Below are 26,667 nucleotides of genomic sequence, written 5' to 3' on the forward strand. Positions count from 1 at the left end.
CATTTTACTACCGCAAAATCTCAGCTTTCGTCAGTTCCACATTTTAATAATGAAGAACTGGAAGTTACTCGGCCCTTTCCCTTTTACTGCTACATTCAATTGTTTTTTGTAACATCATGGCCAGAAGTACTATAATTACTAATTTTAAATCGTAGGTAACATGTCAGTCTTATGCCGGAACATTTCTATTTCTATTCACTATTTCTTAGGGAAAATAAAGGACAGAAAAATGTCTCAAGTATTCCTGGAAAAACAGGAAAAAGAAGAGGAAGACCCCCAAAACGGAAGAAACTACAGGAGGAAATTATATTGAGGTAAGAAAATCTTCTTAGTCTCTTTTCATAGAAGGGGCATGCTGGAAGGGACCTTAATTTTCAATGTTCCTTAATCCTTGATTTTTGCTTGTGTTATGGGAAGCGCAAGAGAGTTACGTCTTAGAAACCCGAATCAGAGTCCTCATGAAATTAGCAAGTGTGCACTAAGAAAACAGAAAGCCCTAGCTGCATGACTTCTAGCAAGTTACCTACCCTCTCTAAGCGTGTTCTTCTATTGGACTGTGGTTATGCATTTAATGATGATTATATTGAACAAGACAGAGCATGACAATGTAATGTGTTCAGTGTTAAGTCATAAAATTTTTTATGCTATACTTTTTTCACAGAAGGGGGGAGCAAGTTAATTCCTAAGTTAAGTGTTGACTAATAATCAGCATTTTAAAAGAATGATGTATCATATCTGAGTTTAGGAATTCTTTCCCATTAAGGAGAATTTAATAGTTAACATGCCCAACATGCTTTATTTTGAGTTTAATGCAATTTTCCTACAATAAAGAAAATGTAAAATCTTAAAATTTTTTTATATTCTTCTATTTTACTATTTCATATTTAATTTAGCAAAGAAAAAGATTCTGTTATTTTTTTGGAAATTTGCTTTCTTAGATCATTTTTTAGGAAATTCCGCCATGTGAATTTTGATACTTAGGGATCAGATCTATCAAAATAGACCGATTTGAAGTGAGGCTGTATTCTTAAAAATTCTAATAACACAGAACACAAACAGCTTTTAGTCTAAACTACTTAATCTAAATGCTTGAATTTGGCCAGATTTGACTGTGTTGCTTCTTAACCACTAGGAAATATTTCTAGGAAATAAGATTATAATTATAGATCATTCACAATTTGGATTTTTAGATTTCCAAACTTGATCAGCATTCCACTTAACTTTCCAGAAATTTGACTTCAGATCACAGCTGCCTATTGCCGGCTTAGCAGCATCTGTGAGAAATGACCTATAATTACTTGTGTTCTGTATACACACAGTCTGTATCTGGATTTGGCTAGCATTCCATAGGTCCTCCTTTATTCAGAAAGTTGTGTTACGTTTATCTCTATTTCCTTATAGGTATCAACGATTAAAGTACCTTAGTGTTGGGAATACAGAATCATTTTAAGACGCGTACAGGGACTTGTGCTACCCTCTACTGGTGACTTTATTCCTGTATAGCTGTCTATCTGAGGCACTGTTTTAGTATTGTTAAATAAAATTTAAAATGCAGTTCCTCATTCACACTAGGCATGTTTCCGGTTCTCAGTAGCCACATGTGACTTGTGGCTACTATATTGGACAGCACCAATATAGAACATTTTCATTGCCACAGAAAGTTACATTGAACAGTACCACTTAGAAATTTGAAAACAAAATATCCAAAGAGTTTCTGTTTCAGGGATATGAATGAAAATGATACTTAATTCTATTGTGTTATTCCCTTTTGCATTTTGTAACTTAATCTCCAACATTCCTATGAGGGTAGGCACTGTTAATGGCCCCATTTTAGGGAAAGTTAAATAATTTTCCCAAGGTCACATTTTAAGTGGCACATGTTGACAGGAGGCACTCTGACTCATAACCTCTACCTTATGTAAGGTTAAATTAAATATGCCTGTGTGCAGCATGGCCCTGAATCAGGGAGGAGGACATTGGAATCCCGAAAGTTTTTCTTGGTGTTTAACTGTTAACATTTAATTCATCTGTTTGATTCCCCCCCCCCCCCAAATTTTTTTAAGTTAATATTTTCTTACACATTGTTGTTGCCATGCCATTGGGTAGCTATGTCAGTACTTAACCATCTACACCAGCATGCCTACCTCTTAGGGTTCATTTATTTAGTAGAATTGTTCCCTCTGCTTACCTTACTCCCTTGGCATTCTCTCTGTCTGTATTAAGTTAGCTGGGTCTACCTTCTTGGGGAAGCATAGAACAATTTTGGACATGTCTTTGTTTTAATTGGTGCCTCCTTTTCCTGTGTTTCAGTGAAAAGCAGGAAGAAAAATCCTTGGCATCTGAGCCACAGGCAAGAAATGGTAATGTTATTTGCTGGAGTTTAGAATGAATGGAGTAAACACAATTCATTTAAATTAGGATGGTGACTCTAGCCTTTGAACTAGCCTTCCTGCCCTTCCTCAGTTCTCTCTTCCTCACACCTTACCCTGTGCACATCTGTTCATCTGACGGACAATTCAAGATCAGGACTAGCTCTTCTTACTAATGGTCTGTTAACTAGGCACAATGTAATAGACACCTAATCATTTGAATGAATGAGCAGCTTCTCAAAGAGCTACCTTTTTAAAATGTCAGGGCATTATGGTTTTTATGGTCAGTGCCAAATATTGGTTTCCTACCTAGATTTTTAATTCTGTAATCCAAATAGCATAAATTTAGGAAGGAAATGCCAATTGACAGTATCACAGTGTAAGTGAGAGAAGGCAAACTCTGCAAAGGCTCAAACTGTAAGCCATTTTTATAGAAAAGTAGATGCCTTTAAGCATTTCTAGGATATTAAAATCTAATTAAAGTCACAGTAGTTATATTTGTATTATCTTTAGATATTCCATAATAAGTCTTTTTTTCTGACTCCTTTGTTTTAGTTATGACCCAGGGTAGAAATAAAATTGAGAATAAATATGAAAAAGGTCCTACTTAGTGGGATCTATTATAGTGAATCCATCCCTTTCTTTCCTAGGGTCCCAAGGGCCAGGCCAAGGCACTTGGTGGCTCCTGTGCCAAACAGAAGAAGAATGGAGACAGGTCACTGAGAGTTTTCGAGAGAGGACCTCCCTTCGAGAACGGCAGCTCTATAAGCTCCTCAGTGAGGACTTCTTGCCTGAGATCTGCAACATGATTGCCCAGAAGGTATACATACAGTAACACGAGTACTGATGCTCCCCTCAGTTATGCATGATGGAACATTAAGGATTATTAATTAGAACTTTCAAGTGCATTCCACTGTCCTGAAAATAGTGCAGGCTTTCACCTTCTCTGAGCTGCTGTGTTAAAGTGGGATCTCCTGCCAGAAGGACTAAGTGCCCACCAGTACTTACAGTGGCTTTTCACAACTTCCTTCTCCTGTGGATTCACTAGGGAATGTTCCCTGAGCCCCCAGGTGTGTCTCATGTCACCCTGTGCATACCTCTATTTATATGCTTTAAAAAAAAAAATCATCTTCTGGGTCTGTCTCTTCTACTAAGCAACAAACTTTGAGGAGCATTTGTCTTTGTAGCTCTAATGCCAGCTCCTTGCTTGGCTCCACCCTCTTCTCCAATGTCAGGGCAGGTTATAGTTTCATCACCTGTATGCCTTATACTTTCATGGATACAGACCTTAATTCATGACATTTTCAAACATCATTCCCCCTCTATTTCCTTAGCTATTTGAAAAGTACTCTCTCAAAAGTCCCACTTAAAAGTCACTTTGCCCATGAACTGTCTTCATTTTTCCTAGCCTTTAGGATTTTCTTCCTTAACATGTTTCCTTGTGCCTTACTTTATTTCGTTGTGAGTTTAAGTTTCTTTGGCTCAGGGACTAAGTCTTACTCGTCTTTTTAACCCGTGGTACCCCATGTAATGCCTTTTCTATGGTGGATGCTTAATAATCATTCCGTTTGCTTATTGCATAGCAATAATGCTAACACTTGTGATCATTAATACATGTTAACTGAGCACCAGAAATATTTGACCACTTGCCAATGAAATCTCAAGACAAAGTATTTATAAATTACTGTTGCATTACCTACAGGAAAGTACAAAATGTCAAATCTGTTACCCCATTTATTATGGATCTAATGATATGTTTGATTTTAAACAGGTTGATACTTTAGAGAAAGTTCTAGAAATTTACCTTTCCACAATAGCAGGAATGTAAAACAGTGCTTAATGACTCACATAGTCATGGATGATCAAGGAAATCAGCATGTCCCCATCAATACACTTAATTCCATATAAGATAATTACATTTAGTTTTTATGATCTCTAACACAGTGCCAATTTTTCTAGAAATTGAAATACATCATTTAGTTTTCTTAAAGTAACTATGATACACAGCAATAGTTTTATGACTTTGTATGACCGTGTTGATGGCACATTAAGTCATCTATAAATTTACCTGATCAGCTTAAACCTTTCATAATTTTGGTTTTACTGCAATATTCAACCCAAGATTTTGGAGGATAGCAGAAAGAAGTGAAAAAACTTATAAAACTGATAGTTTTGATTCAAAATTTCAAGAATTGATTCTTTTCAAGAGAAGAAAAGTTAAGGCTGGGGACAGTGGCTCATGCCCATAATCCAGCACTTTGGGAGGCTGAGGTGGGAAGATTCCTTGAAACGACCCTGGGTAAGATAGGGAGACCCCATCACTACAAAAAATTTAACAATTAGCGCCTGTAGTCACAGTTACTTGTGAGGCTGAGGAGGGAGGATCTCTTGAGCCCAGGAGTTTGAGGCTGTGGTGAGCTGTGCTCATGCCCCTGCAGTCCAGCCTGGGCAAGAGACAGAGCGAGACCCTCTCTCTTAAAAAAATACATAAATAAATAACTGCTTGAAGTATGTACATTTTTTAATTCCTTCCTTTATCTTTGTTAACACTACCCATCGTAAACACACCAACCAAGAGAGATTTTGTTCTAATAATGAAAAACGCCTACGATTCAAACATAGATTAGTAGAAAAGAATGTGATTCTCACACATCAACACCAGGACATATTAAAATACAGCATGTGATGGAGGCACGAGGAACTGGGCAGTGGGAAAGGGTGCATGTGGTAAGTGGAAAAGTCAGGAGCCTTTCTTTGAAATTTAACTTGAATTAGGGTGCCGCCCTGTTGTAGCTGTCCCTTGAATAAGTTATTATATACTTGATACCCCTCAATTTCAGTTTTCTTATTAATAAAATGAAATGCTATCACTTCAAACATGTTTTTGTGGGAATTAAACAAAAGTCAGTGTACATAGCACAGTCCTTAGCAATCAGCAGACACTCGGTTGGTCCTCTTCCATTGTCTACGCGATGAGGAACCTTGGTAGAAAACTAAATCCACATTTCTTAGCAAAATAAATGCAAGAAGAAAGTCAAAAGATTTGATGCATCTTTGAAGATGTGATAGCCCTCTAGACTTTGAAACAATAAAAGAAATCAGAAGGCAAGGCCTGCTGTGACCATATAAAAGTTTTTTTTAATAACCTTTTTTTTTTTTTTAATGAGGGTGTAGACTGCTGGAAGTGTTTGTAGCTAGTGTTACAGAAAGTAATAGTTAGACAGCTTTATAAACATTAGGTCCTTAATAAATAAGTTGACTAAGGGTAGTTTCCACAGAAGGTGATGGTAAGTGTGGCAGGAAGCACTTTCAGCCTCTGTATTGAATAGTGCGTTCCTCTGTAGTAAATTTTCCTCTCGTTTGGCAAAGTTGAAGTGGGAATTTTGTTGTCTTTTGCTATTATCACGGTAACTGGTGTAATCCCTTTGGAAGACAGTTCCATGGTAAGTTTTTACATTTGTTGAAAGTTGAGATTACCTTCCTATTAGGGTCTTGAAGCTTATAAAAGAATTGCTTACTTACAGGCTTATTTGAGGAAACTTCTAGGGTAGCTTTTGGGGAAAAGTACTTAAAGAAGGTCATGCCATCTTTTGATAACTGGCATTGCATCTGCACTGGGAAGTAGTCTTTCTTTCTCTTAGAAATGCTTTCTAAAGCTGCTGACCCAGTAATACTACCCCATGGCCTTGCAATATGTTTGTTTTGTAAGCCACCTCTTACCATTTTCTGTCCTTTGATTCCTGACCTCATTGATTCTTCAAGAAGTCAAGAGTTTGGATTAAGTGTCGACAAAGCCAAATCCAGAAAAGGCTTGTTTTTGATGCTGAAGTCAGTGAAATTACATTGTCTTACAGTGAAGGCTCTTGCTTACCCCCTTTTAATACCAGGTTTCAATTGGTGAAGTTATGGAGCTCGTCCCACAAAAGTTCCAGAACTTGCATGTGCTAATAAACTTTGGCCTTCAAAATAATTACCTAGTTTAGATCTCAAAACTCCTTCTTTGAAATTTCCTACAGTCATTACTTTCAAGCCTGTTGCCTTTTCGCAGAGCTCTGACCTTTCAGGTGCACTGACTCCTAATCGCTGGTCTTTTCCTCACTCCTGCTTACTGCCTTTCCTTCCCAGCCTGGGCAGCTGCTCTCGCTTCTCACTGCCGCCACCGAACTGCCTTGTGAGGGGAGGTCCACCCTCAGCTGCTCATAAGTCCCTTTTTCAGAGCCGTTTTCTTCAGCTGAAGGTGATAAAAACTGGCTTTCCCGTAATAATTAGGGGAAAAAATATATATTTTTTAATGATTAAACAGTGAAGGGAGTTTCTTACCAGTAATGAAGCCTGTCGAAGGAGACACTTGGCTGGCTGTAACTTCTTTTGGTTTTTGTTGTTTTATGAGAATAAACTGGCTCAGTACCTTGCACAGCTGAGTGGTCGTTTTCCCTGATTGTCCTGAGTATGCTTGGGCCCTCCCTCTTAGGTAAAGCCAGTTCCTGTGCACCTTAACAGGCATTCTTTTACTGGCGGAGGCAGCAGCAGAAGCAGCAGTAGCAGTAGCTGAGAACACCCTAATCTATCTTTTCCTTTCTTTTCCTCACTTCTAACTATAGGGAAAACGTCCACAGCGCACAAAGGCAGAGTTGCAACCTAGGTGGATGTCTGACCACCTGTCCGTCAAATCCATCAAGCAAGAGGTGAGTGTGTGTGAGAGTAGCCAGGAGGAGGTTTATGTGTTCAGAAAGGATAGTTACATTTTATTTCATGTACTTCTTTTATTCTTCTTTATTTTACCTCCTTTTTTCCCTAAATCTCAAACCTTTATTGAGCATTCTTATACTTTCTAGAAAGAGAAGGAACTATAAAAATAAGGCATGAGGCCACACTCTTAGGGATCTTACAGTCAGTCTCCTTACCTTTGGGATGATAGGCACATTTCGATTTTATCCAATAATGTATGAGAATGATAGGTACTATAACAGATGTATGTGTAACAGAAGCTCATGAATGCAAAGATGGAAGCATTCAGAGCTGGGCAAAGAAAGGGGAGTTGTGGCAGGGAGAGCTGTCATTGACCTCCACCTTGTGGGATGGTTAGTATTTTGATGGGGACATAGAGGGTGAGGGCAGAGGGCATCCCACAGGACAGGAATAATAGAAACAAAAGCACAGAGGCAGGACATTGTAGAATGTGGTCCAAAGATAGTGTATATTGGGATGTGGCTGGCATATTTTGTAACATATAGTAATAGTATAAGAAAATGCTGGAATGATGGAGTTTTGTAGTCCCCTGTCAAACTTATATCTTCAGTAGGCAGTGGGAAGGAAAGTTATGTCATTAGATCTTTAATTTAGGAAGATACCTCTCTGGTCACCCTGTGGCAAATGACTTTATAAGGAAAAACTGGAAGGTGAGATTGAGCAATACCCAGCAAGAGTTAGCAGTGAAATTGCTGTGACTGGAAATGTAGGACTAGAATGGAGGAGACGACAACTCCCAGAGGGTGGGGGGATTGTTTCAGTAGAGAATGATAGGTATAAAGGTCAGGTGGAGGGGGGCTGGGAGTGAATAAAAGATGAGTTTTTATAGATGACCATGTTACCTGTCCTTTTGAGAAGTATGACCATGAAAGAAAACAATGAAAAAGTAAAGATAAAAAACAAGGAAATCTTGTGGCAAGTTTGTTTGTTTTGTTTCTAACTGGAGATAACAGCTGGGCATGAAAAATGCCCGTGAACGGGAAGGGGGATGGATCTGCTGTCGGGTAACATGAAGTGCTTAAGCGTCAAGGCCTCGCCAAGGGGTGCAGTCAGTCACAATTCTCCTAAGACTCAAGGAAAGCAAAAAAGGATAAGTAAAGACACAAATCAGTTGAAGGGGCAGGAAATGTTTAGGTCCCATGAAGAGAGAGAGGACCTCAGGAGGGAGTTTGAGATAGATGTTAGGTGAAAAAAGAATGTTTGGAGCAACAACTCGTTATTAATAGAAGGGTTTTCCAAGCAGCACCCAGGACCCAACTATGTTCAGGTGCTTCATTTTCTATTAATATATTAATAATAATATAGCTTAAGAGTAGAGAAATGACATTATCTAGCGTCATACTGTAGGAAGGGATGAATTCAGTATTTGTATTTATTGAGATTTAAAATAAACAAGGTGAGAGCGAGATATGAGCCACAAGAAACCTAGATTGCTAGGAAGGATATGTTTGATCATGGAGACAAAAAGAAGAGTGAAATAAAGGAAGAAGCCAGGACTAAGGAAGAAGCAGCAAAGTAGAAGTGTTGAACATCCGTGCTCCTTGTTCTCAGAAGGTCCAGGAAGCACATGCGCGCACCTTCTCAGCTGCCTCCACCTGCTCTGTTTTTTTTAACCACAGAAGGCTTTTCTCCATTGTTCTAACTGGGTTCTCTCAAGTTCAGACTTAGTGCTGGCCAGTTCTCATATTCTCTCTATTTTTTAACCATTTATCTCCTTTGAGCACTGTTTTATTGAATATTTAAACAGTTCAGTGGTCATAGAAAGTTTTACCTTAGAAGACAGTAGTTTTACTTTAGACCATGTCTTTGGCTGGGCTGTTAAATTTTTATTCATTTCATTATACTTCGATTTATCCTCCCCCCTGCCCCAGTGGCTTTCTAGCTCCTGGCCTTGTTGGGTTCTTTCCACTGTCTTTATCACCTTAACAGCTAACACCTGCAGGGAAGCTCGCTTCCCTATTTTCTTTTCACTGCCCCTAGATGCCTGTTTACACTTCAGATTGCATAGTAATCGGAACAGACTGTGAGGTTCTTCATTGCTGCAAGCAAAAGTCTAACATCATACACTAAAATTTCTTCTTTTATTCTTGGCAGTGTTTTGTGTTTTGTTATTCTGCTTTTTAGTTTGAGATAAAAGAAACCATGGCATTATAGAGATTTTTAAGTATATTCTTTTTCTAACTATTTAGGGTTTATTTGATTATCATTCATTTGGTTGTGCTGGCTCTTTAATGGTTAAGACCTACCAAAAGTATCCTTACACAGTGAATCCTGTCCTTTAGTGGTATGTCATTAGCACTTGCTTTACCTTGTGGTGGCAAGGGGTTGAAAATTAGCACAGAAATTTGAAAACTGGCTGGACTGGCTCAGTGGCCAACACCCTTAATCTGAGCGATTTGGGAGGCTGAGGCAGGAGGATGGCTTGAGGGCAGGAGTTCAAGATCAGCCTGGGCAACATAGCAAGACTCCCCACTTCCTTCCCCGCCCCTCCGTCTCTACAAAAAATTTTTAAAAAATAGCTGGACATTGTGCGCGCCTGTAGTCCTAGCTATTCCAGAGGCTGAGGAGGAGGATCACTTGAACTGGGGAATTGGAGGCTGCAGTGAGCCACAGTCATACCACTGCATGCCGGCCTGGGTGACAAAGAAAGACCCTGTCTCTAAATAAATTTGAAAAAAAAAAATTGTTTTAAATGCACAAGTTCTAACCTTTTGGTACTTGAATATGACTTTTAACAGGTATCAAATGAGGGAGTAAAAAGTTAATAAAAATTAGATTACTTGAGAACATGTAATACTAGTTGATTCTCTAGTCTATTTTGGAAGGGATTGTTGTAAGTCCGAAAGAATTTATGTTCTTATAGAAAACTTGGAGACTGCATTTAGAAGCTGTAAAAGACATGGTGATCCCACAGTGCAGGAATCATTACTGTTGACATTTTCATGGATTTGCTTTCGCCTTTTTCTCTATGGGATCATATTGAACATTCTGAGACATGCACGTTTTCTGTGTCTTCTGTGAATTTCATGTTCATGTTCCATTTGTTGGGGAGCACTATTGATTTGTAATTTCTCTCTACATATTAAAAATAACAAGTCATTGTCGTATTTGTTATAAAAAAGTTAAATGGATGTTAATAGGAGTTATGTAATTGGCTCTTTTTCCCATTACCTCCTTGCATTGACTTAACACATGAAATACCTCCCGTGTTTGTCTACTTAGATAATCAAGTCTTCAGTGACTTAATATTTCATAAGTAATTGGCTTGCATTTCCTCCAGTCCTCATTAAAATGCTGATCCTATTTAATATACTCTTGTAATGATTGAAGGGAAAATATTTCACGTATTTACACCAGCTGTTCTCTGTGGGGAGGGGCAGAATACACGTACATTATGTTATTTAAATAACTCACATTTGTTATATATGCCTGCTTTTTCTCTCATTTTTGTGTCTAACATATAGAAATCGCCATTATTTTCTTTGAATAAAATATTTCCTTTGACAAGGCTTCATTTTCCTCACATCTCTTCCCTTTCCCCTACTCTTGTTAATCAATTGATGCAGGTTTTTTGTTGTTTTTGTTTGTTTGTTTTTGAGTCAACGTATGACTGAAAGCAAAGGTAAATTTTTTTTTTTTTTTTTTTTTTTTTTTACTTTGGTTGGTTGGTTTGTTAACTGTAGTTTCCTCATATGTTGTCAGCTGGGTAAAGATGTTGCCAAAGAGTTGGAATAATTAGGGACTTGGGAAGTGGGATGGGGGTGAGGGGTGTTGGCAGAATTCAGGGAAGGTGCTGGACTGGCATTTACTTAGGAACTGGTGGCTGGAGTTGCAGTCCTTGGAAGAATTGTCCTTGCTGAATGTCCATCGCATGCTCATTTCAGAATGAGCATCTACCATATTTTAACTACCTGCTCTGGTTATATGATAATGAAGATTTTAGGGAACTGGATTGAATTCTGTTTATTCTACTGAGGCTCCGTATGAGTACACCGTTACATGTACAATTAACAATGGCTAATTCTCTGTTTTCGTCTCTCCTGGTTTACCTTGTCAACAACTCTTAATTAAAGTTATGCTCATAGAATTTGAGTAATTGAGCAAAAATGACATTGAAAAGTCTACTGTCTAGACAAGACGCATGTCTAAATTCTGAGTCAGATGAGAATCTAAACTGGTTTTAAGAACTGTAAAGAAAATAATACAAAATTTTAATCAAAAGCAGTTTCAGTGTTTAATGGTAACTTGTATAAATAGCAGTCTGCATTCATCTTTTTCCCCCCACATTAAGACCACTCTTACAACGTACACAGTATAAAACCTTGGAAAATTTATCTGATACAGAAGTTTCTTAGGTCTTCTCCCTGTTGTAAAGGTTTATTAAAGAAAGCTTCACATTCCTGTTAGGTTTCACCTGAAACGGATAATTAATATCTTTTCTGTGAGGGTAATGTGAATTCTCCCTCTGTTGACACCTGATTCATTTTTCTGTCTGTCTGCAACTTATGGATGTTGTGTATTGCAAACAATAGTTGTTACCTGTTCAATAACACTTAAAAAAGAGAGAAGTTCTAGCTTTCACATCAGCACAAAAGTTGAGGGAAGATATTAAAAATAAGCAGCTTCAGTGTCCTGGGCTATAGCATGGCTCAGAACTAGTTTTACTGGAAAATGTGCATTGTAAAACTTCTGTTACGATAATTGTCCTGTTTTCCTTTGTTTACCTTTTCTTTTGTTAGATTTCTTAGGCAATCACGTTCACAGCAACTACCTGAAATCTTTGCTAACATTGTTTGGCTTGAAAAACAAAGGAAAATGATAGCCAATCTTTGTGTAATTTTCATGAATTTCTCATAGTCTTCTTTATCTCTTTGCGTCTTAAGCTAAAACTGTGGCCCTTACCACTAAAACCCCAGTTTCATTTATTATTTTATTGGTAATGAAAAGTGTAAAAGGTAAGAGTTTCAAAATTGTGTGTATTGGGGCCGGGCATGGTGGCTCACACCTGTAATCCTAGCACTCTGGGAGGCCAAGGTGGGAGGATTGCTTCAGCTCAGGAGTTTAAGACCAGCCTGAGCAAGAGCAAGACCCCATCTCTACTAAAACTAGAAAAAAAATTAGCTGGTTAACTAAAAATAGAAAAAAATTAGCTGGGCACATTGGTGCATGCCTATAGTCCCAGCTACTGGGGAGGCTGAGGCAGGAGGATCACTGGAGCCCAGGAGTTTGAGGTTGCCGTGAGCTAGGCTGATACCACGGCACTCTACCAGGCAACAGAGCGAGACTGTGTCTCGGAAAACAAGAAAATTGTGCGTATTGCTGATATTGGGAGTATGTGGTCTGTCCAGCGACTGTCTTTCATCCTTAGTGTCCTTAGAGGAAGGTTTTTTTTTTTTTTTTAAGTTTATCAAATATTAAATCTAAAAGAATGGTGTCTATGTTAGTATGATTTTGTATATCCATACATATATTCTACAAATAATAAAATCAGCTTGTAGTCATGAAATAAATCCTCCAGCTAACAGTAGGTATCTAGTAGTAGTTGTGGAATATGTTGAATTCAAAATTGAATGTGAGAGGGAAGAACTGATCTCACTGTGCACTGATGTGTACTCCTGTGTACACAGGAGACTCCTGTGCTTACCAGAATAGAAAAACAGAAGCGCAAAGAGGAGGAGGAAGAACGTCAGATTCTTCTGGCAGTGCAGAAGAAGGAGCAGGAGCAGATGCTGAAGGAAGAGAGGAAACGGGAATTGGAGGAGAAGGTCAAGGCGGTGGAAGGTACGTGGCTTTCAGTGCAGTGTGGAGAGGTGCGTGTGGTGTGGACCAGTGCCCATGCAACCACGGCCCAGTCAGGCTAGGTTCCACCATATATCTGAGCTCATTCCGGTAATGTCTGTTTATATACTTTGTTCGTTGTATTTTGTCATGTTTATTCGTCTATATCCAATCTCACTGCCTTTCTATTCCTTCTAAAGCACTTATATTTGTCATTTTTGGTGTGCCTTTCATTGTCTTTATTTATTCTAATCTCTGCTATGCCCCCTGGGTGGAATAGAAAAAAATATAAGATATTAATGAGAACTGGTGTCACAGATATAATTTTGAACACAAATGAGATAAATATATTTAAGCCTCAGGTTTTTTTAGATTTGGCACTGTTCAAGTCTAGAATATTACCATTAATGTTATTATAGCAAATGGTTTGCTCAGACCCAGGTCTGTGTCTTGGTCTTAGGATAATGAGATTTTTCTTCAATTTGTGGTTCCACAAAGGTACGGATAACAACTGTCCTTAGATGTTTTCTTAGATAACAGTTGTGTTTATAAGCTGTACCTGATAATACCATATGAAAACAGATCATTTGACATGGTTGAATATAGACCAAAGTTTATCTTTTCTTTTTCTTTTTGGCTGAGAATTCATGTTCCAAATCTTTTCTTTTAAATAAATGTATTGAATCTTTCTAATTTTTTAATAAAACAACATAGTATATGGATTTGACTTTTTTAATGCTGTGTTCCAGTGCAAATTTAGGTAAATTTTAGCTATGAAAATTGAAGGATCCTGGCCTTATATACTTTTTCCCTCCCATTTCTAAGTAGTACCTTCTGTTACTTAATATGTTAACCCCATTTCTTCCAAGATCATTTCTTCATTCTAAAACCTTTAGTGTGTATCATCTATAGATTTAGCCTATATCCTATTATGTAATACTCGTAAGATCTTTAATATGTCCTATTTCTGATGCTAGATTTAAATTCCTCAAGATATAATAACTGGCCGGGCACAGTGGCTCACGCCTGTAATCCTAGCACTCTGGGAGGCCGAGGTGGGCGAATTGTTTGAGCTCAGGAGTTCGAGACCAGCCTGAGCAAGAGCGACACCCCATCTCTACTAAAAATGGAAAGAAACTAGCTGGACAACTAAAAATATATAGAAAAAATTAGCTGGGTATGGTAGTGCATGCCTGTAGTCCCAGCTACTTGGGAGGCTGAGGCAGAAGGATTGCTTGAGCCTAGGAGTTTGAGGTTGCTGTGAGCTAGGCTGATGCCATGGCACTCTAGCCTGGGCAACAGAGTGAGACTGTCTCAAAAAAAAAAAAAAAAAAAAAAAAAAGATGTAATAACTGGCTTTTCTTTATTCTTCCCCCCCCCCCCCCCCCCCCCCCCCCGCTTGAGATAAGGTTTCTATATATTGCCCAGGCTGATCTCAAACTCCTGGGCTCAAACAACCCTCCTGCCTCAGCCTCTTCTGAGTAGCTAGACTACAGGTGCACACCATGACACCCAACTTATTTCTTTGTATTTGTAAATGGGATTTCATTTTTCAATAGGGTTCTGACATAGCTGGGTATGGCGGCACCACCTGTAGCCCTAGCTACTCAGGAGGCTAAGATGGGAAGATCATTTGAGCCCAGGAGTGTGAGTCCAGCCTGTGCAACATAGCAAAACTGTCTTAAAAAAATAAATAAATAAATAAATAACACAATGAAAGTGACATTTACATAGACTTGTCAAGAAAGTTCCCTTTGAAGATGTGACATTTGAAAAAGTGAATGAGGTTGCCACATGAATACCTGAGGGGGCAAGAGCATTGCAGGCAGAAGGAAGGATGCGTGATGGGTGCCGAGACGGGAATGTGCAGCAGGCAGACTAGTGTGGCTGGATCAAGGTGAGCAAAGGGCAGGCTGGCTGGGCTTGTGGCCTTGCAGGTGACCAGGCACCAGATCAGGTCGGGCTGTGCAGACCTGTTAGAAGGATTAAATGAAAACAGGACAGTCCCAAACACACAGCAAATTACGAAGGATAGTTATTGTGGAAAGAATTACAGGCTATAAGATAGTTACAACAATAAACTTACAGACTTTTTAGTTGCTTCTAACTATAAAAAGGCAAATAATGGATTATGTACTAATAGGAGAATTTTTAAATTATAACAGTTTATTCAGAGTAACAAGCTCTGTATGACATTAAATTCTAAGAGGATTTCATTCTGTGGGTCTTTTTAAGATAATATTTATCTGTGTTTGAGGGTAAATGTAGCAAAGAACATACCAGTTAGCTTTACTCTGTTGCATGCCTCTGTTTATACTCTCATCTCAATAGTGCTGCAGTCGCTGGTGTGGGAGTCCCCTGAATGTGTTTGCAAAACTAATGTGGTATGGTATGAATGCATAATTCCAAGGGGAAGGCTCATAGCTTTTATTTGGTTAAAGAAATTTGAAAGGAGGGAAGTGGATGAAGAAAACACAGAAGCCAGAAAGTGGAAACAACCTAAGTGTCTATCGGTGGATGAATAGATAAACAAAATGTGGTATATACTTACGATGGAATATCAGTATTATTCAGCCTCCAAAAGGAGTGAAATTCTGCAACATGCTACCCATAGATGAACCTTAAAGATAGTATGCTAAGTGAAATCAGCGAAGACACAAAGGGACAGATACTGTATACTAAGAGGCTGAGTGAGAAGGAAATGGGAAGTTAGTGTTTATGCATATAGAGTTTCTGTTTGGGGTGATGAAAAAGTTCTGGAATTGGATCATTGCTTATGTAGATAATGTACTCTTAACGTGATTAAGGCAGTACATTTTATGTATTTTTTACCAAAAATTTAAAAAACCACAACAGAAAAAAATAAAGGGGAAAATAAATGTACTGCTGTTGATTAGGTTAGTCTTTGTATATAAAAAAATGTTGCAAGACTGGGTAATGACCTGAGTGTTCATGCTGAGTCAGAGAAGTCAGGAGGGTAACAGACATTATTGAAACTAACTCATTCTGTCAGTATGGTTGATAAGTAATCTAAACTTTCTATTTCAGATAATGGAAATCCTATTTATAATATATTATGTATATGTTATGTACATGTATGTTACATTATTTAAATTTTCTGTGTACCTATGATCAGAAGAAGTTTTACTTTACCTAATAACTGCATAAGTATCCGTCTGAAGAGCTTAGCTTAATTCTTTACCACAAGAAGGAGCCAGAAGGTAGGACTGGAACTGAAAAGGGCAGACAGGGTGGGTGGGGAGTGGTCAGTCTCGGGACTCTACCTTTGATCAGGGAGTGTTGGTCATGGATAAATTCCTGCTGAAAAGGAATAGGCAATTAGAATTTCAAAGCACATGAGGAACCTCCATTGTGAACAATAGTTAATTGGCTGCAAAGAAAAGAAATATATTTTGCGTTATAAAAAAGAAGGAATTCAAAAGGAGAAAAATAACCAGATTCAAAAGAAACTACTAGAACTTCTAGAAAGGTAAAGTATGGCTATTGTAATAACTGGGTTAAATACTTAGATTCTCATGAGACTCAGTTAAGGGAAGATAGATGTGGGAAGTTGTATAGATTGCAGCTCTGAGATAAAGAGGATGGCTGTGGAAAAAGAAGTCAGGGTCCAGTCACAAAAACCGACAGAGAGAACTGCTTCTGGGTGTTTGGTTAAATGTGAGTTAGAAAAATAAAAAGGTTAAAAGGACTCCCTGCAGTGACACGGGAGGCAGTCCTGCAGCGGGGGCTCAGGGGGTTCCAGCATCTGGAAGCCCAGGAGGGGCTCTGCAGAGCTGGACCTCAGGCGCTTGAAGGTGGGTGCCGCTGCCCTGTGCTGGCACCGGTGGAGGCAGGCAGCGAGCCTGCTTCGGAGACCACCGGGAGGCCCTGGTGAGAGAACAGTGCTGGTGCGGTGGTGAACAGCTGCAGCAAGCAGGAAGTCACCCTTTTCCCTCATCTCGCCTCCCGTTGTCCCTTTAGTGCTCCCTTTGAGCAGAATATAAAGCCAACCGAGAGTGGAGAAATGATACTTGCAGGATTCCTGCCCCAGTATCACAAAGCAGAACCTGGAAGATGGATTTGGAACTGACGGAAACAGCTTTATAACTGACTCAGGTGGTGGATAGCTTGAAAGGTCCAATATGTGTTCACTATTAGTTCTAAAAGGAAAGAATCAATACGTTGAGGCCAAGAGAACATTGACACATAATATTTGAGTATTTTTTTGATTTGATGAAAAACCCCCAGATCCTCAGATACAGAAAGCAAGAAGAGATGTGAACTGGATATAAATCACATGTAGACACATAGAACCAAATTATAGAATACGTGGCCCACAGAAGTTCAAAACAACCAATTTGGAAAAGACAGTAGAGGATGTTTTATAATAGTCATAGCAGACTTCTAGGAGCAACTGTTGAATTCAAAGAAAATGGGCTTGAATGTTGTATTAGTTTCCTAGGGCTACCATAACAAATTAACATAAACTAGGCGGCTTAAAGTAACAGAAATTTATTCTCTCAGTTCTAAAGGCTAGAAATTCAAAATCTAGGTGTTGATGGGGTCACACTCTATGAAAGCTCTAGGCAAGAAACCTTTCTTGGCTCTTCCAGCTTCTGGTGGTTTCTGGCATTGCCTGGCTTGTATTGATAGCAGTCTCTGCAGACTTGGTATGCAAAAGAACTTCCTTAACCAATGTTCCTCTGTCATCGCTTCTATTCTGTATTGTACTGTAGGAGCTTCGTTTTACAAAGAAAAATGTGGATATATGTTTGTATGTAAAGATTTGAAACTCCAAGAAAATGATTCAGTAAAGTATTACAACTGAATTAGAATTCAGCCAAGCACCTAGATTCATTATTATTCTATAAATGTCAATACGAATACTTTTCATAAAGATAGCATTACTCAATACCAATGGGTGGTCTCTAAATGTACTTTCCCACCAGAAGGAGAACGAAGACTCTTTGAAAATGACTAATTCCAATGCTGGACAAGAAATATAAGATGAGCCTGGACCATTTGCTAACAGAAAAGCAAGGAAACATCAGGGCTACTGGATGTCCTGTCTAAAAATAAAGAAGGTGGCCCAAAGGGTCTCTCACTGGCCTAAGATGGATCATTTTGAGCATTGAAAAAACAAACCAGAAACCTCAAGTGATTAAAAAACATCAAATATGTTATAAATTCATGAGTTCATAATAATACTTGTTAAAAATGTCACTTTAGGAAATTGATAAGACAACTTGTTCTGAAAACTAATAGTAAAATAGAATCAAAGACCCAAGCCTTTTTTTTACGTACTCTATTTTAGAATATGTAAATAATTGAGTAGGAAAAGAAGAATTTGGTCAACGAATGCAGCAGGAATAATAATTAGAAGAACAAGTGATGAAAACATGGGTCGAGGCAAAGCTTTTCCCAACCCAGGCTTTCAGGAAATGATTAAGGCCTAGTGCTCTAAAGAAGAGGTCAGCTGACTTTTTCTGTCAAGGTCCACATGGTAAATACTTTTGGCTTCTAAGTCATACAGGGCTTTGTTCCAGTAAAACTTTATTTACAAAGCAGATAGCTGCCCTGCGTGCTGCAGTTTGTTGCCTTCAGTCCCCTGCCCTAATAACATCCATTGTATGTGATGAATTAACCTCTCTCCTATGGATCTTGAGAGGGGCTAGATGTATGCTATCTGTAGAAGGAATGAGAAAATAGTCACTTACATAATCTTTGCAGGTTAATTCTGTCTTGGAACTCTGTTTAATCATCAGAGGCTGCTAAAAGCATTAAGTAAAAGACTGATGAGATACTTCATAATGGAAAGTTCAGGCTGCCAGCTCCTGAAAACACTGATAAAATTTGACATCGTGGCTCACGCCTGTAATCCCAGCACTTTGGGAAGCCAAGGCAGGAGGATTGCTTGAGCCCAGGAGTTCAAGACCAGCCTGAGAAACATAGTGCAATTCCGTATCTACAAAAACTGAAAAAATTAGCTGGATGTGGTGGTGTGCACCTATAGTCCCAGGTAACAAGGGAGACTGAGGCAGGAGGATCACTGAGCCCAGGAGTTTGAGGTTGCTGTGAGCTATGATCACACCACTGTACTCTATCTAGCCTGGACAGCAAGACTCTGTCCCAAAAAATAATAATTGATATCACAAAAAGAGATAACCAGATATAACCAGATTTATTTCTCTTGATACACAATGACATAAAAAGTACACAGCACCATGTATGAAATGTTATTGCCCAAAAAAGTCAAATTTGTTTCATCAAAGCCTCTAGGTGTAACTGCCAGTTTATAGGAAATATAAGGGTTAGGGGAACACATTGATACTGCATTGAGGATGCCGTCAGCTATATCCAGAACGTGGGAAATGCTGCAATGCCAGAATAACCCAGTCTTTCCAATGAATAAATTTTGAGGATGCTTGTTAGAAATTAAAGATTTAAGAGACATAGCCACCAAGTGCAGTATATGGACTGTTTTGAATCTGATTCGAACAAACTAACTTTAAAAAAAACATTATGGGGCAAGTGGAAAAATTTGATCCCTGACTGAATATTTGCTATTACGAATCTATGGATCTTGCTAAGCTGTTCCTAAAATTCATGTAAAAGAGCAAAGGGCCATGGATAGCCAAGATAACTTTCAAAAACAATATGGGATCAATCTACAGTGCAGGAGAGGAAATGGTATTGGTATAGAGATAGACAGTGAGGCCAGAAACAGACCTTGGGAGAGAATGTGGGTTTTCAAAAAGTGGTGAGGTGCGTGTGGTGGCTCGCACCTGTAGCCCCAGCTAGTGGAGAGGCTGAGGCAGGAGTGTGACTTGAGCCCAGGGTTGAGTGTGCAGTGCACTAAGGTCACGCCTCTGCCTCCAGCCTGGGCAAGACCCTGTCTCTTTAAAAAAAAAAAAAAAAAAGGTGGTACTAACTTGTTTGTTATGGGGGAGGGAAAGTACATGCTTATGTAAGAATAAGTTACAGATACCCAAAAGCCCAAAACCTTTTTGAAGAAGATAAGGTGAATTTAAGATGTTAAGAAAGAATGTAAGTTACAAAACTTACATATGACAAAAACACTGTAAACAAAGTCAAAGACAAACCATGGAGTGGAAGAAGATAATTTTAACGTGTAATCAAAGACTTTATTATCCGGATTATTTAAAGCACTTCTCTCAATCAATATGAACTCTGACGATATATGGTCAGAAAAGGAGGCAAAGTATATAAGCAGGAAATTCACAGAGGAGAGCACTAAATGCCCAGTAAACATGAAAATATGTTCAGTATCACTCCAATCTGGAAAATACAAATGAAAACATCAAAATTCTATGTTATACCCATCAGTTTGGCAAAAATGCAACTGTTTTATCATATATAAGTAACTGAAATTGCTGTTTGAAGAGTAGATACAAACCTTTGGATAGCACTTTTTGAAAGTGCCTTATAGTTTCTCTGTACTTTATACTCGTAGTAATTACTGCCTGGTGATTCCACTGCTGAGTTTGTCTCCGAGAGAACCCTTACACGTATGCTTGAGAAGACGTGTTTTTAAAAACATCATTATAGTATTATTTACAAAATTCTGAAGTTGGAATCGGTTAGATAATGGACTGTGAAGCTGTGGCATGATCACACAATGAATACTGTATTGGCGTTACTAAGACAAACTTTCAGATTGACGGATTAATTTACACTTTAAACTTGAAATTGTTCTTCTTTTCTTCCTAAAAAATATTAAAAATTGGTGATAGTAAAGTGCTTTTGATTAAAGCAGATCAGATTACTCTAAATTTATAAATGAAAATAATTTAGGAACATAAACACAAGTCAAAGGGAGCTCGAAGGGAGAGCACTTGGCAGGGTCCTGTCGTGCTCACGGCAGTGGGCAGGCGTGGAGCTTACTCCTCACGGAACAGGAACTGGAATTGGCAGCGCAAACAGAGGCTCTGCCCTGGCTTCTCCTCACGTCCATTTTTGTCTTGCTGTCTGATAGTGTGGTGTTCATCTCTCTGCCTATCCTTCGCTCCTGACCTCCTTGTTCTTGCTAGCAGCAATGCCCCATCAGGCCAGGAGTGGAATGCCAAGTGTGTTTCTCATGGCCATGGCTGGGAGCCAGAAGAAAAGTCATCCCTGCCTTCCAGCTCCTCGCCAGCTCCATCTGGCATCTTTCCCTTGTTCCCAGCCAAACTTCTTACTACCGCTGGCAGTAGGGGCCTGCTGCCCGCAGTGGGGGTAGGTGGAGAGCAGACAGTTGGTGTGCACGGACACCTTTGTAAATGCAAAAGCTCAAGGGCTTGAGTGTGCATGTAGAGAATCCTGTGCCTGTTCAGACTGAGAGTCTGGTCCTAAAAAAGGGGTGTTTCTTTTTTGAGAGAAAGAGAAGAATGGCCTCTCTTTTTCTTCTACTTTCATTTTTGTTTTCTTCTGCCTTGCTCCCTCCCCTTCTCCCCACCCTCCACCCTGGGCATCTTCATCCTCCAACTTGAGCTCAGTATGAGGAAACAGGTCCCACTAGTTGGTAAGTTGCATGAAGCGTTCCACCTATAGAAACATCATAATTACCAAAAAGAGAGTGGCAAAGGGAACAAACGTGATTTTGTGATACTGCTTTGGTGGTCTTCATTCTTCCTCCTGTCACAATGATTAATGAACATGTAATTGTCTAGAGTGTACTTAACTCACTCATGCCACCATGCTGTGTGTTCACTGTAGATCGCGCGAAGAGGAGAAAGCTCAGGGAAGAAAGGGCATGGCTGCTGGCACAAGGGAAGGAGCTCCCTCCAGAACTTTCCCATCTGGACCCCAGTTCCCCCATGAGGGAAGAAAAAAAGACCAAGCACCTGTGAGTATTTAATAACAACAACAGTAGCAATTGAAGCGCTCCGGTACTGCTGAGCACGTTTCTCATTGAATCCTTTTGACAACCCCATGTGGCAGGTAATAGTATCACCACTTGAAAGGTGAGAAAACATAGCGAGTGCCAGCGGTGGGCATCAGACTCACAGCTACCTCTAGTGCCCTTTCCTGCCACGCACGCACAGACACTCTGAGCCCTCTGACATTCTTGCCATCACATGCCAAAGCAGCACAAGTGAGACTTTGACACAAAGCTCTTCTTTCCCCAACCCTTTAATTTAATGGATCACAATGAATGATTGTTATGTAAAATTGTTACTTGGAAATGTGAATAGCAGTTTACTCTTTTTAAAAAATTTACTACTTAGGGTGTTACTGTAGGTATCGTGTCTCCTTACTAAAAATTCAAGAGGCAAGCAAATATTCAGCATTCGCAAGCTCATTCTATTGTGTGCTTTTACGGATTATTTAGATCACAAAAATGAGGCCTGGTTAAGAATGTGCTATTAAATAACCAGTGTTATAGAATGATAAAGTTCTGGATCTAAATGATCCAACCCCATCATTTTAGAGATGAGGGTAATGATATCCCCTTTTTTGCTGAGGTATACTGTCCCTCATCTTGTTTGCAGAGAGTTTTATGAGTGTTACAGGCTTATCTAAAAACAAAAATTATTAGGACTATTCCCAATCTTAGTTCAGTTAGCTGTGTATCTGTGATTGACAGAGCTAAGAGAAGGTGGTCAGAGTTACTATTAATTTCTTATTTTGTGATTTACAGCTTTGAGTTGGATGACGATTTCACTGCCATGTATAAAGGTGGGTGCTCACTCAGCTATCATATTTCTTATAGAAGTATTCCTGTGTGAGTGTGTTGATGAATTTCTCTTCTTTGGCTCTCAGTTCTAGATGTGGTGAAGGCTCACAAGGATTCCTGGCCCTTTTTGGAACCTGTGGATGAATCTTATGCCCCTAACTATTATCAGATTATTAAGGTAGAGACTGTCTTTGCGATTGTACTTACTGTAGCATATGTATCTTTCTTGGGTTTTGTTGTTTGTGTCTTATTTTGTTTATGTGTTGTTCCTTAAGGATCAGCATTGCTAGATACATACCAGGTTCTTGAACAACTCACAGTGTCATGATTTCTTTGCCTCATAGGGACTAGGAGTTGTTTTTCTCTCCAGCATATTTTAATTAGAGTTGTGTCCTATTTAGGTCCCCATGGATATTTCAAGCATGGAGAAGAAACTGAATGGAGGTTTATACTGTACCAAGGAGGAGTTTGTCAATGACATGAAGACTATGTTCAGGAATTGTCGAAAATATAATGGGGAAAGTAGTGGTAAGTGGAGAAGGAGTTTGCACCAAATGCACATCTGCCGTACCTTTATAATCAGGAATAACATGGCTTCTCTTTCAGAAATACACATCCTAGGGATTCAGACACTTCTTGAGAACTACGAACAGAATGTGTATTAAGAGCCCTGGGATTGGCCGTTACAGCCACTTACAAAGTGTGTACCAGGAACTCTCTCCTGTCCCCTGGGACAAGTGGCTAACTGGGCACAGGTTATTTCTCACCCTAGAGGCTGGTCGGATCTGAGTTGTACTGTACCTCTTTCACCACTGGCAGGGGTGAGCCTAGATGGAGCTCAGTGTAAAACCATTTGGAGAAGTTAGCATAGTAGGTCTCTAATATCAAGGTACAAATGGATTCCAGGTGTACTTAACCTTGAAGTCATTTATGCATTAACTCAAGATGCCTTATTTAAAAACTAAGCAGATTCAGTGATTACATTCAGTATTTCTTCGATTTAGCCTTAAAAGAGTTAAAATTCAACTGGTTTGAGGTAATACTCCTGTAGTCACTGTCCCAGCCATACAACATAAACTGTTGTCTTCTTCACCTTGTGTCCATAGCTCTACAACATAATGTGCCATAACGGTGAATTAAAGTTTACCCCAGGCCAGGCACCGTGGCTCACACCTAAAACCCCAGTACTCTGGGAGGCCAAGGTGGGAGAATCATTTGAGCCCAGCTGTTCAAGGTTCTGGTGCTCTGGGATCACACCACTGCATTCCAGCATGGGCAACAGAGTAAGACCTTTTTTAAAACAAATAAAAAAAAACAAAACAAAAAAAACCCCAAGCTTCACCCCAGTTGCATCTTTTATTTATTAGAATTGTCTTTTGTGGTCTATAAAAATTACATTTACATTATATCTTTCTATAGAGTATACCAAGATGTCTGATAATTTAGAGAGGTGTTTCCATCGGGCAATGATGAAACATTTTCCTGGCGAAGATGGAGACACAGATGAAGAATTTTGGATCCGAGAGGATGAAAAGCGGGAGAGGAGACGGGGGAGGGCCGGACGAAGTGGTGGAAGCCATGTTTGGACCCGCTCCAGGGACTCCGAAGGGCCCAGCAGGAAACAGCAGCCCGTGGAGAACGGAGGAAAGTCGTTGCCCCCTGCACGCCGAGCCACCGCCTCCGGGGATGAGCAAGGCAGCGGCTCCACACAGCCCCCTCGGGAGGTGGGCACCTCCAACGGCAGAGGCTTCGCTCGCCCCCTGCACTGTGGCGGGATGCCCAGCCAGGCGCCCTTTTTAAACCAGATGGTAAGGAGCTGCTGCCATTCTGTTGTGGCGTCACCCAGTTGGTGAATTCATGGGGATGTAGAGGCTATTCAGTCGGCGCTGCTTACAAAATAATTCTGTATGTAGAAAGTTTCTTTTTTCCCATTAGTCCTTTATTTTATTTTATTTATTTTTTATGTTTTGAGACAGAGTCTCACTCTGTTGCCCTGAGTAGAGCGCCATGGCGTCAGCCTAGCTCACAGCAACCTCAAACTCCTGGGCTGAATTTGATCCTCCTGCCTCAACCTCTCAAGTAGCTGGGACTACAAGTAGTGCACACCACCACACCTGGCTAATTTTTTCTATTTTTAGTAAATGTGCAGTCTAACTCTTGCTCAAGCTGGTCTCAAACTCCTGAGCTCAAGCAGTCCTCCCTCCTCGGCCTCCCAGAGTGTTGGGATTATAGGCGTGAACCACCACACTGTGGCCTTTTATTTATTTTAAATCCTCCTTTTTCTCAATAATTTGAATCATGTATTCTCAATGTGGGCAAAAATTGTGATAAGCAACTTAACTCTTTTTGTGTTTTTGATATATAAGAGGTACATTATATCTGTGTTGGTAAAATTTCATGGGAGGGGACAGTTGGGGGAAAATGGCTAAAAAGGCTACTTGTGTGGGGGGACCTGTAGGGAAGGTTAATAAAAAAGAGATTGAGAAACACCAGTTTAATCCTGTGTTTCCTGGGGAGGAAGAGGGAAATCGCTCTGGCTCAGGGGCCAGTCCTGCTGCAGGAGAGCCCACGAGCTCGCGGTCTCCCCTCTCTGGCACTGTGTGCTCTTTTAGTAGTAGTTTCATCTTCAGGAAAACCCCTTCTCAATGTCATACCTGTGCTTTTTCTTTTCCTCCCTTGTTGCTTTACTCGATGCTTCCCAGAGGCCAACAGTACCAGGAACATTTGGTTCTCTTCGAGGATCAGATCCTACCAGTTTATATGGTTCCTCCGGAGTCCCAGAACCACACCCTGGAGAGCCTGTTGTACAACAGCATCAACCTTTTTCCATGCAGGTAAGCAGCCCACTCAGAGCATGTAAGTGCAAAGGGTGAGTTTCAGAAATACAGTCTGTTCCCAGGTTAAATTCAGTTTATTGTCTCTTGTCATGAAGCGTTTGTCTCCATAGATGTAGCACATTACAGGGTCTGTCTTGCTCTGTGATTCTGGTTAACTTTGCTGTGCGCCCTTTTCTTGTTGCCAGCCTCCAGTTGGAATTAACAGCCACCGAGGACCCGGGCTAGGCCCGCCCGAAGACAAGCAGATGTGTGGAGGGCTGGCGCACCTTTCTAACATGGCACCACATCCCGGATCCTTGCAGCTTGGGCAGATGAGTGGCCCTAGTCAGGATGGAAACTTGTATCCTCCAGCTCAATTCCAGCCAGGATTTATTCCTCCCAGGCATGGCGGGGTTCCAGCCCGACCCCCAGACTTTCCTGAAAGCACAGAAATTCCTCCCAGCCACGTGTATCGATCATACAAGTACCTGAATCGAGTACACTCTGCTGTCTGGAATGGGAACCATGGTGCTCCTACTAACCCAGGACCCTTGGGGCCAGAAGAGAAGCCTCTCTTAGGACCAGGACCCTCTCACCAGCCTCGCACTCTTGGTCACATGATGGATTCCCGAGTGATGAGACCACCTATCCCCCCAAGCCAGTGGACTGAACAATCAAGCTTTCTACCTCATGGAGTTCCTTCTTCAGGGTATATACGACCACCCTGTAAGTCTGCTGGACATCGGTTACAGCCACCTCCAGCACCAAGTTCTCTGTTTGGAGCACCCTCCCAGGCTCTGCGGGGGGTGCAGGGAGGGGACTCCATGATGGACAGCCCAGAGATGATCGCCATGCAGCAGCTGTCCTCCCGGGTCTGCCCACCAGGTGTGCCTTACCACCCCCACCAGCCTGCTCCCCCGCATATACCTGGCCCTTTCCCACAGGTAGCTCACTCAGCATCAGTCAGTGTGCCAGCCCCAAAGCCTGCCTTGGGCAACCCTGGGAGGTCACAGGATAACAGTGAAACACCAGAGCCTGAGAATGACCGAGGTAATTCACATTGTCACTTTCATCTGACTTGTGGCTCTTTAAGCTGGTATTTCATGAGTAATCTTCTCACACAGACTATCAAACCAATGGAAACTGGTTTTCAGCCTCTTTTTCTTAAACTACTCAGGGTTGGGCCAATCATAGCACCTGTTTTGGTCTGAAGATCCCAGAGCCTTTCTGGTGATGATAATGGTAGCTGCACAGATAGGTACCCGCTGAGCCAGGCACT

General features: G+C 40.3%; 1 protein-coding gene across 1 annotated transcript in view; it reads left to right on the forward strand.

The window, feature by feature from the left end:
- Positions 1–26,667, forward strand: part of CECR2 (CECR2 histone acetyl-lysine reader) — a 141,312-nt gene that overhangs the window by 108,301 nt on the left and 6,344 nt on the right. The window contains exons 5-17 of the mRNA XM_069489862.1: positions 210–314; positions 2,311–2,360; positions 3,020–3,189; positions 6,971–7,054; positions 12,746–12,899; positions 21,612–21,741; positions 22,537–22,574; positions 22,659–22,750; positions 22,974–23,100; positions 23,992–24,380; positions 25,275–25,406; positions 25,595–26,438; positions 26,482–26,484. Of these exons, the coding sequence (XP_069345963.1) occupies positions 210–314; positions 2,311–2,360; positions 3,020–3,189; positions 6,971–7,054; positions 12,746–12,899; positions 21,612–21,741; positions 22,537–22,574; positions 22,659–22,750; positions 22,974–23,100; positions 23,992–24,380; positions 25,275–25,406; positions 25,595–26,438; positions 26,482–26,484 (2,318 nt within the window). The remainder of the gene's footprint in view (positions 1–209; positions 315–2,310; positions 2,361–3,019; positions 3,190–6,970; positions 7,055–12,745; positions 12,900–21,611; positions 21,742–22,536; positions 22,575–22,658; positions 22,751–22,973; positions 23,101–23,991; positions 24,381–25,274; positions 25,407–25,594; positions 26,439–26,481; positions 26,485–26,667) is intronic.

This window comes from Eulemur rufifrons, chromosome 16 (genome assembly GCF_041146395.1).
Source record: "Eulemur rufifrons isolate Redbay chromosome 16, OSU_ERuf_1, whole genome shotgun sequence".
Classification (NCBI taxonomy): Eukaryota; Metazoa; Chordata; class Mammalia; order Primates; family Lemuridae; genus Eulemur; species Eulemur rufifrons.